The 13,597-nt window shown below is 43.5% G+C and overlaps 1 protein-coding gene across 5 annotated transcripts in view; it reads left to right on the top strand.

Annotated features, from left to right (window-relative positions):
• Nucleotides 1–13,597, top strand: part of HECTD4 (HECT domain E3 ubiquitin protein ligase 4) — a 194,455-nt gene that overhangs the window by 113,857 nt on the left and 67,001 nt on the right. For 3 of the 5 annotated variants that reach the window (XM_045457012.1, XM_045457011.1, XM_045457010.1), the window contains exons 22-32: nucleotides 954–1,100; nucleotides 2,224–2,328; nucleotides 3,435–3,598; nucleotides 4,166–4,399; nucleotides 5,370–5,562; nucleotides 6,306–6,410; nucleotides 6,908–6,996; nucleotides 7,376–7,551; nucleotides 9,921–10,056; nucleotides 10,168–10,309; nucleotides 10,410–10,576. In XM_045457012.1, coding sequence (XP_045312968.1) covers nucleotides 954–1,100; nucleotides 2,224–2,328; nucleotides 3,435–3,598; nucleotides 4,166–4,399; nucleotides 5,370–5,562; nucleotides 6,306–6,410; nucleotides 6,908–6,996; nucleotides 7,376–7,551; nucleotides 9,921–10,056; nucleotides 10,168–10,309; nucleotides 10,410–10,576 — 1,658 coding nt within the window. The remainder of the gene's footprint in view (nucleotides 1–953; nucleotides 1,101–2,223; nucleotides 2,329–3,434; nucleotides 3,599–4,165; nucleotides 4,400–5,369; nucleotides 5,563–6,305; nucleotides 6,411–6,907; nucleotides 6,997–7,375; nucleotides 7,552–9,920; nucleotides 10,057–10,167; nucleotides 10,310–10,409; nucleotides 10,577–13,597) is intronic. The other 2 variants (XM_045457014.1, XM_045457013.1) reach the window with 1 other exon arrangement.

The following is a 13,597-nucleotide window of genomic DNA, read 5'->3' as shown; positions in this document are numbered from 1 at the left end:
CTTTAAAACCAGTGATTTGCATCCTCTGACCTACGCTAACCAACACCTGCGGTAGACGTTTAGCGTTAAATGTGGAGGCACAGGGAGGCTTCCTACACAGATAAAAGGAACATTTACTTTTCCAGTGGTCCCTGGTTGGTATCAGCAAAAGGTCCAAAAGGGTAAGAAAGCACAACCTAAGTGTCAGGGGCTAAAAATGTAGCCTCTAGATCCAAACCGAGCTCTCCTGTGCAGTCAGAGGTGGTCAGAGTGCACATGAGAAGACAGGAGTTGGAGTTTACGGAAACCAGAGCTTCATTCTTCCCGCGGAAGTATTTGAATGCCAAGGGACCTCTAAATATCTCTCCTGCATATTAGAAAGTTGGTTAATTGCATATAAATGAATAACCTTTATTGCGGAAAAGTACTGATCCATGAAAACTGACCCAAGAAGCAGCAGCACCTTTTCTGGCCTAAATTTATGTCATTTTCTTTTTACCCCATTAAGCAACATTCAAAGGATGTATGGCTTATTTTCAATTTGTTGCGTTTTTAAAAATCCTCATTCATTGAGTTTTTGGGTTTTGTGTTGTTTTTTTGTTTTTTGCCTTTATTTCGTTGTGTTAGATATAACCGTCTTTCCATCTGTATTTGCTCACTTTATTAATTTGGGGGAGGACTTCAGGGGGCAAACTGTACCAGTTATTAATGAGTTATACGTCATTACTTAGCATTAAAATAACTACTTAACAATATGTGTAATAGCTGAGTAGACCTATGTCAATGTGAGGTCCCCAGGCAGTTAAATTGTGGTAATACCTGTTGCATCCAAACTAGTATCAGTTATACCTTAAAAAAAATCAGGGAATATTCTACTGTAATGACATCAGTGCCTGGTTATGAATGTATTTTTAAACAAACATTTTTTTGCAGCCTTTTTATTTGTAGATGTTGTTTTTGTTTTTCTTTTACAGTCTAACAGTATATTTTCTGTTTTGAAGTTGGTGATATATGCGGGGCCTAACACAAACAGTAGGAAGGTTGCTGAGTATGGAGGCAACACACTGGGATATGGCAGCCGTAGTGTCTTAGGAACTGGCTGGCCCAAAGACTTGGTGAAGGTATGGTATCCAGTCAGATTCACTTCCTCGAAAAGAAAACTGAACTCCCATTCCTTCCAGGCCCGAGTATTAACTCTAATTCCAGGAAAAAAAAAAAAAAAAAAAAAAAAAAAAGGTCTGTGGGTGCTTTTGTTGAGCTGGAGCCATCTTGCCGGGTCTGTAAACTCACTGCCTCATTCAGAATGACCCTCCTTGTAGGGCATTGTCAGACCCCTGTCGGCTCCAGAACTGGCATCCGTTCCCCAGGTTACTCCAGGGACTGAGGTGCCCACGGCATTTCCTTCCCTGCCCATTAGATGAAGGCCTGCTAGTTCTTTCAGCTTGCTTGTCTGCACTCTCCCGTGATGGGCACCCTAGGTTAAAAATGTGGAATCCGTGTTTTCGAATGAACTTGGGCCTTTGGAGCAACAGTAATGATCCTTCTCAGATGGATGAGATTCCAGTCATGCTTTGTAATCTGGGCCCTGGAACTACAACAGATCTACCTAGGCTATGAATATGAACTGAAACGCCCACTAAAACCTGAAAACCTCTCCAAAGTCTGTTCTGGAAGCTTGTATCTCGTGTGCGTTACCTACCCTCTTTAATTCAGTGGTAGATAGCAAGTTATGTCCAGGGGTGTAGTTTGGATGCATCCAAATCTGCATCGGCACGACATTTTTAATCGTTCTCTCATTTCCTGTGTTTTGTTCATTACTCGTGGTGTTGGTTCCGCAATACAGAGCAAGGTCTCGCAGCACTCTGTTCTTCAAGACCCAGGCCGTTTGCCTGCCTTCCCGGCACAAGTGAGGTGGTGGGGAGGGGGGAGGGCAGAAAGAATAGAAGTCTGAGGAATCGATTGAAATTATGGTCAAGATTTAATCTGTACTCCGATCCTGCTATTGGGTGATCGTGGCCCATTTCCCAGATGCCTCGTCCCCAGACTACCTGGTCAGGAGAGACCCCCGGAAGGCTGGTGTCCAGAGGAGAGAGGGGATGGAGTTTGAGTCAAACATGCGATTGAGAAAAGGAGTGAATTATTGCTGTGGCCCTTTTGAAAGTAAATCTCTGAAATTCATTGCTCTCTTGAAAATCATGTGTCTTTTTTTTTTTAAAGTGTATTTTCCCCCCCTTAAATTTTAAGGTGGAAGGAGATACAGTCACCTTCTCCTTTGAAATGAGAAGTGGCCGTGAACACAACACTCCCGATAAAGCTATGTGGGGCTTTGCTTGCACAGTTCGCGCTCAGGTACTGGAACCTAACCACCGCTGTGGGCATAATGTACTTTCTCCTGTGTGCCTTGCTTACAGACGTCATATTTGCCCCGGAGACCGGGCAAAATATGAGCTACTGTTTCATCCATCTCTTCCATTTGGCAGTAGTAGACTACTTTCATAAGTAGTAGTTTTGTGGACTGAAACTAGCTGTGACCTAAAATCCGTTTAGCGGCACAGAAAGAACCCACTGCTAGGGGCTCCATCTTCAAAGCCTGGAGAGGTAATCTGCCTCTAGCATCTTTCCATAGGTGAAGAAGACTCGAACACCTAATAGAAGTAAGCATTGGGATTCCGGGTTTTTAGAGTGGTAGGATCAGATTTTCATTCTATTCTCAAAGGCTCCGTCTCTGCTTAATTGGGTATGTTATACTCTGTATATGGTCCATTGAAACCCTGTATGCAGGTTCAGTCTACTCCTTTTAGTGCCAAATAGTTACTTCCCTCCCCGTGAATCTATGTGAATTCTTTTCCCAGCCGGAAAAAAATGAGAGAGTGGTAGGAGTTCTGCTAGCCCCTTGAGTTGCTTGATTTGTAAAACCTATTTTAGACTTGGAGATTGCTTAAGTTTCACCAAGCTAACACACTCTAGAGCGGAAGTACCTGCTAGAATGGAAGCTCCATGAGGGCAGGAATCTTTGTTCTCTGCTGTATTGCAAGGGCCTAGAACAATGACTGGTACACAGTAGGTACTCAAATATTTGTTGAATGAACTCAGTATGAGAATTGACAACGTCTTGGTTCGAGCACAGGATGGAAGTGACCCAACGAAGTAGTGATTTATACCTGGATAGGCACAGCAGAGAGGAATCGACCCAAAGAAACTTGCACGTGATTTGTGCTCTCTCTAATATGGAGTCTTATCAGCTCTTCTCTCTCCAGAATTGTGTTCAGCCTTCACTCTGTGCCACCATCTTTCTGCTCATGGTGTTGGGTGCTGTGCCTGTATCCCATAGCAATAATACTCGACGCTGCTCTGTGAGCCCCTGTGGTTGGGGACCCGTGCAGCGCGGTGCACACAGGTCGAAGTGCTCCGCCGTGCACGCTGACCAGTGTGGTCTGCCCCTGTCTGCGTTGCAGGAGTCGTCGGAGGATGTGTCCGGAGGCCTGCCCTTTCTGGTAGACCTGGCTCTAGGTCTGTCCGTGTTAGCTTGCTCCATGTTGAGAATCCTGTACAATGGACCAGAAATCACCAAAGAAGAAGAAGCCTGTCAGGAACTATTGCGGTCCAAACTTTTACAAAGGTAAAAGGCTGAGATAGGGTAGTTTTGCTCACAAAGGCGAAAGAACTTCATGTGGCAAACTACTTTGAGTCCGTTTCCCAGCTCATTGTGCATATTGCCTGACAATCCTGAGGGTGTCATTGTCATTAAGAAAGAAGATGAAAAGTGCCTTTTGGCCCTTACTTTACTAAATTTGAAATTACAGCCTTGAACTGCAGAAGCTTTTCTCCAACCCAAATAGTGCATAATTAAATTAAAGGATCCCCTAAAGGATGAGTAGATGAGTGATAAAGCAAACATATCAAAATGTTTATTCTAGAATCTAGCCAGCGGGTATATGAGTGTTAACCTTGGAATGCTTTCAACTTTGCTATATATACTTAAAAGTTTTCATAATAAAATGTTGGGGAGAAGGTAAATTCCCAAAGATGTGATTTCATATAATGCTCATTTTCCTTAGCTTCTGGGGAAGGCTTGATGAATACCTAACATATAATGTGATCCTTCAGATGTTTGGTATATCTGCAAACTTTAAGTAGCTCTTTTCAGATGGGAGAGGAGTGAAGATCCTCTTTTCTGTCTGTTCAGGTGCCAGTGGCAGGTGGAGGCCAATGGCGTGATCTCGCCTGCCCTTACTCCAAGCCCATCTCCACTGCCACTGACCATCGAAGAAGACAGAGAATTCACCTACCCCTCTGATGTCCTCGTGCCTCCTGTTGGAAACTACTTTGACCTGCCCCGGATCAGGCTGCCTCCAGGAATCATGATAAAGCTCAGGGAAATTTCTGGGCGTGCTAGACCTCAATTCAGACCAAGTATAAAGTATGTTGCTAAACGGTGCTCTGCTTTTCCCATTGGAAAAAAAAAAAAAACTGTTTAGACAATGGAAGGTGGGGGGGGTGGTAAATTTTTTATAGTCTAGCAAGTGAGCCTTTAATTGTGCATTTACTTATGAATGCTAACCAGATACTCTGGGGAGTACCCCCAGGTGGTATTCCAGGTCCTCAGGTCTTAAGGTGTGGGCCTCCAGCTAACACTGAGCGCTTGTTAGTTCTGGGGCCCCATCTCATACCTAGTGGATCAGAACCTCTGAGGATGGGGCCCAGTAATTGATGTTTTGACCAGTTTTCCATAAGATTCTGAGGCATGAGAAGGTTTGACAAGTTCTAGGTTTTTCCATGGTGGTTTGACCGTCTACTCCTAGTCCTCAACTTGGGTTTCCTTAGTCCAGAGAGATGGTGAGGGGTCTTTGATGTAGAACATGAAGTTGTGCAGTTGCAAACGTCTTTGTAGTATTCTTGCTTCAAGTCTGGTGGCCTCTGCCCTGTCTTCTGAGACACGATTGCCCATTTCAGGGAGAAAGATTTTAAGAATAGTTGAAATTTAAAAAGAAAGAGACAGAAGTACCATTCATTTTCAGCCCAGCATCCAAATATCACAAGCTGTAATGGTGCATAAATGGTGCTAAAGATCTTTTTTTTTTTAATCCTTAGACCTATTCCAGCTTTAATACGATTCCGACACAAAATATACAAATTATAGAAAATGAAGTCTCTTTAATTTTGATTTTCATTTTATCAGCTGAAGTCAGTTTTGTCAGTTAAACAGTAAATTACTGCCAACTTGATATGAAAGCCATCATAATGTCGTGCCTCTTTATTGTAATAAAGAAGGTGTGGTTTAATGCATTTAACATATTGAAATCAAAGCCTACACCCTCCAACCGATTGAATATGGGATTGGTAATTTGAGAGCATGGCATATACTTGACTCATTTCCTTCGTAATCACAGAGAAGTAATTCAGCCCGATGTGATGGAGGAAATGGTGGTCTCCTGTGTTATTAAGCACTTGAATTTGGTCGATGCACTGCAGTCCCTAATAAATTTCCAGTATCAAGAAGAACATGCTGAGGAATATGACTTACTGTGTAAAATTATGGGAGAGACCTTCAAGAAACTCAATGCCATGGAGAGACAGCTGCAGGTAAGTGAAGGCGAAAGCACTTAGATTTCTCCTACAACTGTTGGAAATAATTTCTTTCCTGGAAATGTAATGAAGTTTTTAAAAAATTGTTCTTAATGTTTGTTTATTTTTGAGAGAGAGAGAGAATCCAAAGCAGGCTTGGAGCTGTCAACACGGAACCTGACACAGAGCTTGAGCTCAGCAGCCATGAGATTGTGACTGGAGCCAAAGTCAGACGCTTAAGTGACTGAGCCACCCAGGTGCCCCTGTAATGAAGTTCTAAAAGGGACCTGAGGGGCATGTGGGTGGCTCAGTTGGTTAAGCACCTGATTCTTATTCTCCCTCTCAGGTCTTGATCTCAGGGCTGTGAGTTGAGGCCCCACATTGGGCTCCATGCTGGGCATAAAGCCTACTTTAAAAAAAAAAAAAAGGGGGGGGGGCGCCTGGGTGGCGCAGTCGGTTAAGCGTCCGACTTCAGCTCAGGTCACGATCTCGTGGTCCGTGAGTTCGAGCCCCGCGTCAGGCTCTGGGCTGATGGCTCAGAGCCTGGAGCCTGTTTCCGATTCTGTGTCTCCCTCTCTCTCTACCCCTCCCCCGTTCATGCTCGGTCTCTCTCTGTCCCAAAAATAAATAAACGTTAAAAAAAAAAAAAAAGTGACCTGAAGTTTTGAAACATTAGGACTAAGATTTCCAAATTTGCAGATAGCACTTGTTTTGTTTTGTACCTATTCTCGCATTGTTTTATTTTTTAATGTACCTATTAGAGTGTTGCAGAATTGGAACAGAAATGGCAAAGTGAGGTTGACGACGCCATGCAGGGGAAGCTGGAGAACAACATGCCCTTCTTCTATGATTACCATTTTAATGAGGTGAGCAAGTTGTAGGCTTGATCACTGGGGCTTTGGTATTTACAGTGCAAAGGTATATATCATGTATGTGTAGAGACCAAATGATGATTCTTGTTAAGATGTCGCACACACCAAAATGTATCCATTCTTGACAGAGATTAAATAAGATTGATTAGATCAACATATCAATGATAAAAATAATAAATTATTCATTAGGCTGTTCTTAACTGATTAATAGTTTTATCAGGAAGTTACCAGCATTGTCAAATTTTGCTTCCAAGCCTTCAAAAACAAAAGGCAGTTATAGGCACTGGAGAAGTCCCCAGAAAGTAGTCAATGCCATCTGTAATCATTAAAATATCAAATAACTACTTACAAATGTGCTCTGGCGTACAAATGTGGACCAGAGGTGGTGGGTTTTTCCCCCCCTGAAATTCTCTGTTCCTTTTAACATGAACGGTAAAACTCAGTTTTTGCAGATCCTGCCTACCATCTTTTCTTGATTTTTCCTTCTTTAGAACAAAATGAAAGAACTAGAACTTCTGTGTTCAATGAAGGAAGTCTCCTTTGATGGAAATGATCTTGAAAACATGGTCCTATCACTAAGGTTAGTGATGTTAATAACTACACAAAGCTAATTTACTACCGTGATGCTTACACTGTGATGACGTATACTCTTAGGAGATACTTTTTAAAAATCTGATGCATTCACTGAATATTTGAGTTGGAACTCAGTTTGTAAACATGGAAATTTTTAGTTTAGCCTTCAAAAGTCAGCATAGGTGCATCTGAAACTGGGCAAAGGGAGCTGACACTGGTCCGTTGACAAGGCTGCTCCTTTCTCATAGGGAAGAGGGGAAGGAGAGAGATGTTTCTCAGCTTTCTTTGGCTTGGTCTCCCCCTATCTTCTCGTATCCTTATAATTACGAAACTTGGGTTTCGGTGAAGCTGAGAACGACTAAATGCACATTAGCCTTTCCTTCCAGGGAGAAGTTCCTACAAGAAGTGAATTCTCTTACTCAGAAACCGTCGCACCCACTGGCTAAAACGAAGACGTTAGTGAAGAGTTTGATGAACCGAGCCGAGCTGCTGTTACATGTCACCATTGCGGCCCAGTCCGGCCTCACAAGAAGCATCTCGGGGACCCCTGCAGAAACTCCGGGTACAAAGCCAGCCCTGCACAGGCTGTCTGCACTAGCCCGTTTGTAGAAAATACACACCAGCTCCTTAAAGAGAAATCACTCTTGTGTTCTCATAGGAAGGAGAAAAAGAAATTTCAGCATTTTTTTATTCTACCTTTTACTTTCTCATCGAATTCATGTGGTGGCTTGTGAGTCCGTCTGAGCGTCAGGTGTGCCTCCTCACCTGCCTTACTCGGTGTTTCTTGGGAGCATCTTGGGAGCCCAGTAACGTGGATTTTTAGTTTTGGGCTTGTCGCTTTCATAGTAATGTGCATAATTAGTCAACATTATGAATCTTGTAATGCATCACATTTTCCTCTTAAAGCCGAGTTTATATTGCACATTTAGTCATTATGTGGAACCTTCTAACATCAGTTTCACTATTTTTTTTTCCTGGTCACGTTTTAATTGTTAGCCTGAAAGGACATTCCTCAGGAAAATCAAGGAGTCTTCTTTCTTAAGCCTGATCCCCAACACTGGGCATAGCCTATAATGACCAGTGTTACTACTTCCTTTTTTTTTTTTTTTTTAATGTTTCTTTATTTTTGAGAGAGACAGAGACAGAATGTGAGTGGGTTAGGGACAGAGAGAGAGAGGGAGGCACAGAATCCGAAGCAGGCGTCAGCCTCCAAGCTGTCAGCACAGAGCCCGATGTGGGGCCCGAACCCATGAGCTGTGAGATCATGACCTGAGCCGCAGTCGGACGCTCAACCGACTGAGCCACCCGGGCACCCCGACAAGTGTTATTTCTTACCTTGAGAGAGAGGATGAATAAACAGGAGACTCTGTGTTATCTAACCCGATGGACCCTGCCAAGCAAGCAAACTGTTTTCATCCCAGCTGATGGGCCCAGGGCTCCCCTCGCATGGGAGAGAAGTCCAGGGTGACTCAGGTTTCTGACCCCCTAGTGAAAGGGTACTGTTGGCTGAGAACATCCAGGGACGTGTACCAGGGTGTGCAGTGTGATCACATACTGAGACGGTGTGCTGACCACGTCCTTAGTCACACTGAGCTTTGGTTAATTCAAGGTCCTATAGAAAGACTTAACCACCCAGTAAGGCTGATGATGCTTTCCAAGAGGTTCTTTCCATCAGAGATCATGAACCAATAGTTTGCTGAGCAATAACATCTTCAAAAACTATTTTTTAAGACTGAAGCTGTCTAACCATTCTTTTTTAAATAATTTTTTAATGTTTTATTTATTTGGAGGGGGGGTGGAGAGGGAGAGAGAATGAGTGGGGGAAGGGCAGAGAGAGAGGGAGACAGAATCTGCATCAGGCTCCAGGCTCTGGACTGTCAGCACAGAGCCTGAGATGGGGCTCGAACTCATGAACCATGAGATCATGACCTGAGCCGAAGTCAGACACTTACCCGACTGAGCCATCTAGGTGCCCGGTAACCATTTGTAAGACCAATTCAAAATAACCTTGACTTTTTTTTTTTTCTTAGATGATCTTAATATGTAGTTTTGTCATCTTCTATTAAATATTCTTTTATTTTTTTTATTTTTTTTATTTTATTTTTTTTTTTTCAACGTTTATTTATTTTTTTGGGGACAGAGAGAGACAGAGCATGAATGGGGGAGGGGCAGAGAGAGAGGGAGACACAGAATCGGAAACAGGCTCCAGGCTCTGAGCCATCAGCCCAGAGCCTGACGCGGGGCTCGAACTCACAGACCACGAGATCGTGACCTGGCTGAAGTCGGACGCTTAACCGACTGCGCCACCCAGGCGCCCCTAAATATTCTTTTATAATACAACTAGTTTCCTGGATAGCGTTAAGGAGTATATTTTAGAGGAAGGGCCAGTCGGATTCTAGCTCAAGTGTGATATTTACTCGCACCAACTATGATCAAAGCCAAGGTAGTAGCAAATGTCAGTAAATCAGCTGAATAAATCTGGGATTAAAGGGGGAACAAAGGCTGTCTCTGGAAACAAAACAAAACAAAACAAAAAAAAACAGTATTTGGATTTATTTCAGTTAAGAAATTTTTTATTCTAGAAATTACTGTCTCTGTCCTCTCTGGCTTTTTAGAACGCTTATATGAAGGTGAAGATTGAGAGTTTATGAAATTAAATGAATCTTTCAGCCTTTTTTTGAAACCCAATTTAATAAGAAAGATTCTAGCTTTTCACACTAAAATGCCTTTTTAACCCTAATATCTTGATTTTAAAGAATGGGCCTAAAAGTCACCAGCGTGCAATGCTGGCTGGATTAGAACCTCCTAGAGAATCCTGAAGTCTCCCAGAAAGCAAAGAGTATCTTTCTTAGACTGATAGCGTAGCTGTTGTTGCTGTCCTTAAAAATCGGATAGCAGATACGCCAACCTTTTTATTGCTTTCTGCTTCAGCTTGTAAATCAGCTTCAGAAACAAAGGCGATATCTCGTGCTGTGCGGCAGCCTGTTTTTCTTCGCAGCATGTCGGCTCCTTCTGACCTGGAAATGATTGGTAATGAAGATTTGGAATTTACTCGAGCGAATCAGAGGTAAATGACTAATGGCCGAGGTTGGATTCCCACGTGAGCTGAAGACAGTCATCAAAACACACTCCCTGAATTTCCGGTTTTGTGATCTAGCGCTGTTTTGCTTTCCCATAGGCGGCGCCATGTGACCAGCCACCGCAGCAGCTCCTTCACACTCCTGCAGTCACTGGCCATCGAGGACAGCAGGGACAAGCCCACCTACAGCGTCCTGCTGGGGCAGCTGTTTGCTTTCATCGGCACCAACCCTGACCAAGCCGTATGTCCATTTTGCTGAATACAGAGGAATACCACCTAATGGCATGGGGGCCTGTGGCAGTCAGCAAGAGTCAGGTGGACTTCCTCCTCATGCGTTTCAGGTGTCCAGCAGCAGCTTTCTTTTGGCTGCACAGACGAGGTGGCGGAGGGGAAATACTCGCAAGCAGGCCCTAGTGCACATGCGGGAATTGCTGACGGCTGCTGTGCGCGTCGGGGGTGTGACGCACCTCGTGGGTCCAGTGACGATGGTCCTTCAGGGAGGACCCAGGTCAGTTGTTTCTGTTAGTTCATACCATCCTGTCTGGAGTGTGCGAGAGGCATTCCAAAGATTATTCATGAGGCCATATTTTAGACGGGTGTTTGCTAACGTTTTCCCCTAAAACAATATCTTTATTTTTATTTTTGTAAAAGTATTCCACAATTTTTTTTTTTTAACAATTGCAGCATGTGTAACAAAGTAAAAGTCCCTTTATTCCTCCTCTTCTGAATTCCACCCTGTTAACTAAGAGCTTATTGTATCAACTACACACACATAAATGGCTGTTTCTCCTTGTACACAGAAGTATGTATGTGTGTGATTTTTTTTTTCCCCTTAATTCAGATTATATTATACTACAATAGAACACTGCCATGAGAATTGTTTTGCTCATATGTGTTGGATATATCTTTTTTCATGTCATTACTTCAAGATCTGCTTTATAGTTAAAAAAATTTTTTTTTAAAATTTTTTTTTTTTCAATGTTTATTTATTTTTGGGACAGAGAGAGACAGAGCATGAACGGGGGAGGGGCAGAGAGAGAGGGAGACACAGAATTGGAAACAGGCTCCAGGCTCGGAGCCGTCAGCACAGAGCCCGACGCGGGGCTCAAACTCACGGACCGTGAGATCATGACCTGAGCTGAGGTCGGACGCTCAACCGACCAAGCCACCCAGGCGCCCCCCAAAAATTTTTTTTAATGTTTATTTTTTAAGGGGAGAGAGAGAGAGAGAGAGAGAGAGAGAGAGAGAGACTGACCATGAGTGGGGGAGGGGCAGAGAATGGGAGGCACAGAATCCGAAGCAGGCATCAGGCTCCGAGCCGTCAGCACAGAGCCTGACACGGGGCTTGAGCTCACGAACTGTGAGATCATGACCTGAGACAAAGTCCGATGCTTAACCAACTGAGCCACCCAGGCGCCCAACTTTATAGTTTCTTTTTAAAGTTTGTTTTGAGAGAGAGAAAGCACCTGCATGAGTGGGGAGGGGCAGAAAGAGAGAGAGAATCCCAAGAAGACTGCACTGTCAGCGCAGAGCCCAACATGGGGCTCGATCCCACAAACCATGAGATGCATGACCTGAGCCAAAATCCAGAGTCAGATGCTTAACTGGCTGAGCCACCCAGGCACCCCTGCTTTATCATTTTTAAGAACTTCATGGACCTCTGTTATACGGATGGCTATGTCTTATTTAACTCATCCCCTTCTGGTGGACACATGGTTCATTTTCTCTTACTCTCCTTCATTTTTTCTGTTTTGTTTTATTTTTGCATTAATAGCAGTGATGTAGTAACATTGTTACACCTATACTTTTTGTACTTTTGTGCTTATTTTACTGGATCAATTTCTTTTAAAATTTGTTTTTTAATGTTTATTTTTGAGAGAGAGAGCACGTGCCAATGGGGGAAGGGTAGAGAGAGGGAGACACAGTATCCGAAGCAGGCTCCAGGCTCTGAGTTGTCAGCACAGAGCCCGATGCAGGGCTCGATGTCACAAACCTCGAGATCGTGACCTGAGCCACCCAGGCGCCCCTTGGCGAAATTAATTTCTAAAAACCTAGTTGTAGATAAGAACTTTGAAGAACGTTTTGTATTTGTGAGGAGTTTTTCTGTACTGTTCCCTAGTGGGCTTCAAAGATCTTCAGATAGAAATAGAAAAGGCATTTGTCTACAGGTCCTAGAGTAGATGCTTGGGGCTGCTTGTGTCTCCTGACAGCTCTTTGAGGAGTTCTGGCCAATAAGCAGGGGTCAGTGGCTGGAGCAAAATGTGTTAACTAGCAAGAGCTCGCATGAATATCTTGAGAAATTTCTGTGTCCATCAGGAGAGGCCAAGTTATTCTTTGGAAGCAAAACCCTCCCAAATCTCTGTGTTTAACAAAACAAAACTTCAGTGCTTGCGCATGTCCAGCGCAGGTGCGCCCCAGCCCATGATACTCCCAGGAGCCCAGTAGAGGAGGCGACCGCTGTCTCAAAAGCTGTCCGTCCCCTTGTCAGAGCTCTGGCTTATTGGCCAGGCTGGTCACATGCTCATCCAACCAAAGGGAAGCCACAAGGCACAGTGAGTAGCACTGGCTACCACAACTTACTTCCAGAATAATTTTTCTTATCCATTTTTTTTTTTTAACGTTTATTTATTTTTGACAGAGACAGAGCATGAATGGGGGAGGGTCAGAGAGGGAGACACAGAATCTGAAACAGGCTCCAGGCTCTGAGCTGTCAGCACAGAGCCCGACATGGGGCTCGGACCCACGGACCGCGAGATCATGACCTGAGCCGAAGTCAGCCGCTTAACCGACTGAGCCACCCTGGTGCCCCATCCAGAATAATTTCTCCACAACCCTGGCAGCATTATTCCTTTTTCCGTCAATTGTTAATGTCATAGGTCAAACGTTTGAAAAAAATGCAGAAAATCCCAAAGTGTAAAGTAAAAAATCACCTGTAAATCCAGCATCTTAAGATAAAACCTGTTAACACTCTAGTGTATTTGTTCTGTCTTTATTCTAACCATAGATCCCTCCTGTAATGTCTCTAGTGGCTGTGTAGCCACTGCATCGTATTCCCGAACCTTTATTTATGGTTCAATCCCTACTTTTCAACCTTAGGTTTTATTTATTTTTGTTATTATAAACAGTATTCTATGGCCTATCTTTGTAGATGAATCCGGATAGTTCCAGTTTTCAACTAATATTAATTGCTGTAGAATCGCCCCCAGGTTGTGTTTTTACACTGGGAAAGTCTTAGTTCATATCAGTTGGATTCTCATACTCTGCTAATAATCACAGTGTGAACTTGACAAGGACACGTAGCTAATCTATTTGGGCCTTGATTTTCTCATGAGTACAATTACATTTACAGAATTCAGTGCTGCATAGGATATTGCAGGCCTGTTTCAAATGGTTTCATTATTAAATACGTTTGGGAAACGTTGGGTACCATTCTCTTGCTCTTAGAGTTATTGTGGACCTTAACCTTGTAAGGCTCCGAGTAGTCCTACAGTAGAGAACCCTGCTTGACTTGACTTAGCCTAGGATTCCC

Source organism: Leopardus geoffroyi, chromosome D3 (genome assembly GCF_018350155.1).
Source record: "Leopardus geoffroyi isolate Oge1 chromosome D3, O.geoffroyi_Oge1_pat1.0, whole genome shotgun sequence".
Taxonomy (NCBI): Eukaryota; Metazoa; Chordata; class Mammalia; order Carnivora; family Felidae; genus Leopardus; species Leopardus geoffroyi.
The sequence above is the reverse complement of the archived record's forward strand: the minus strand, read 5'-3'. Positions and strand labels throughout refer to the sequence as shown.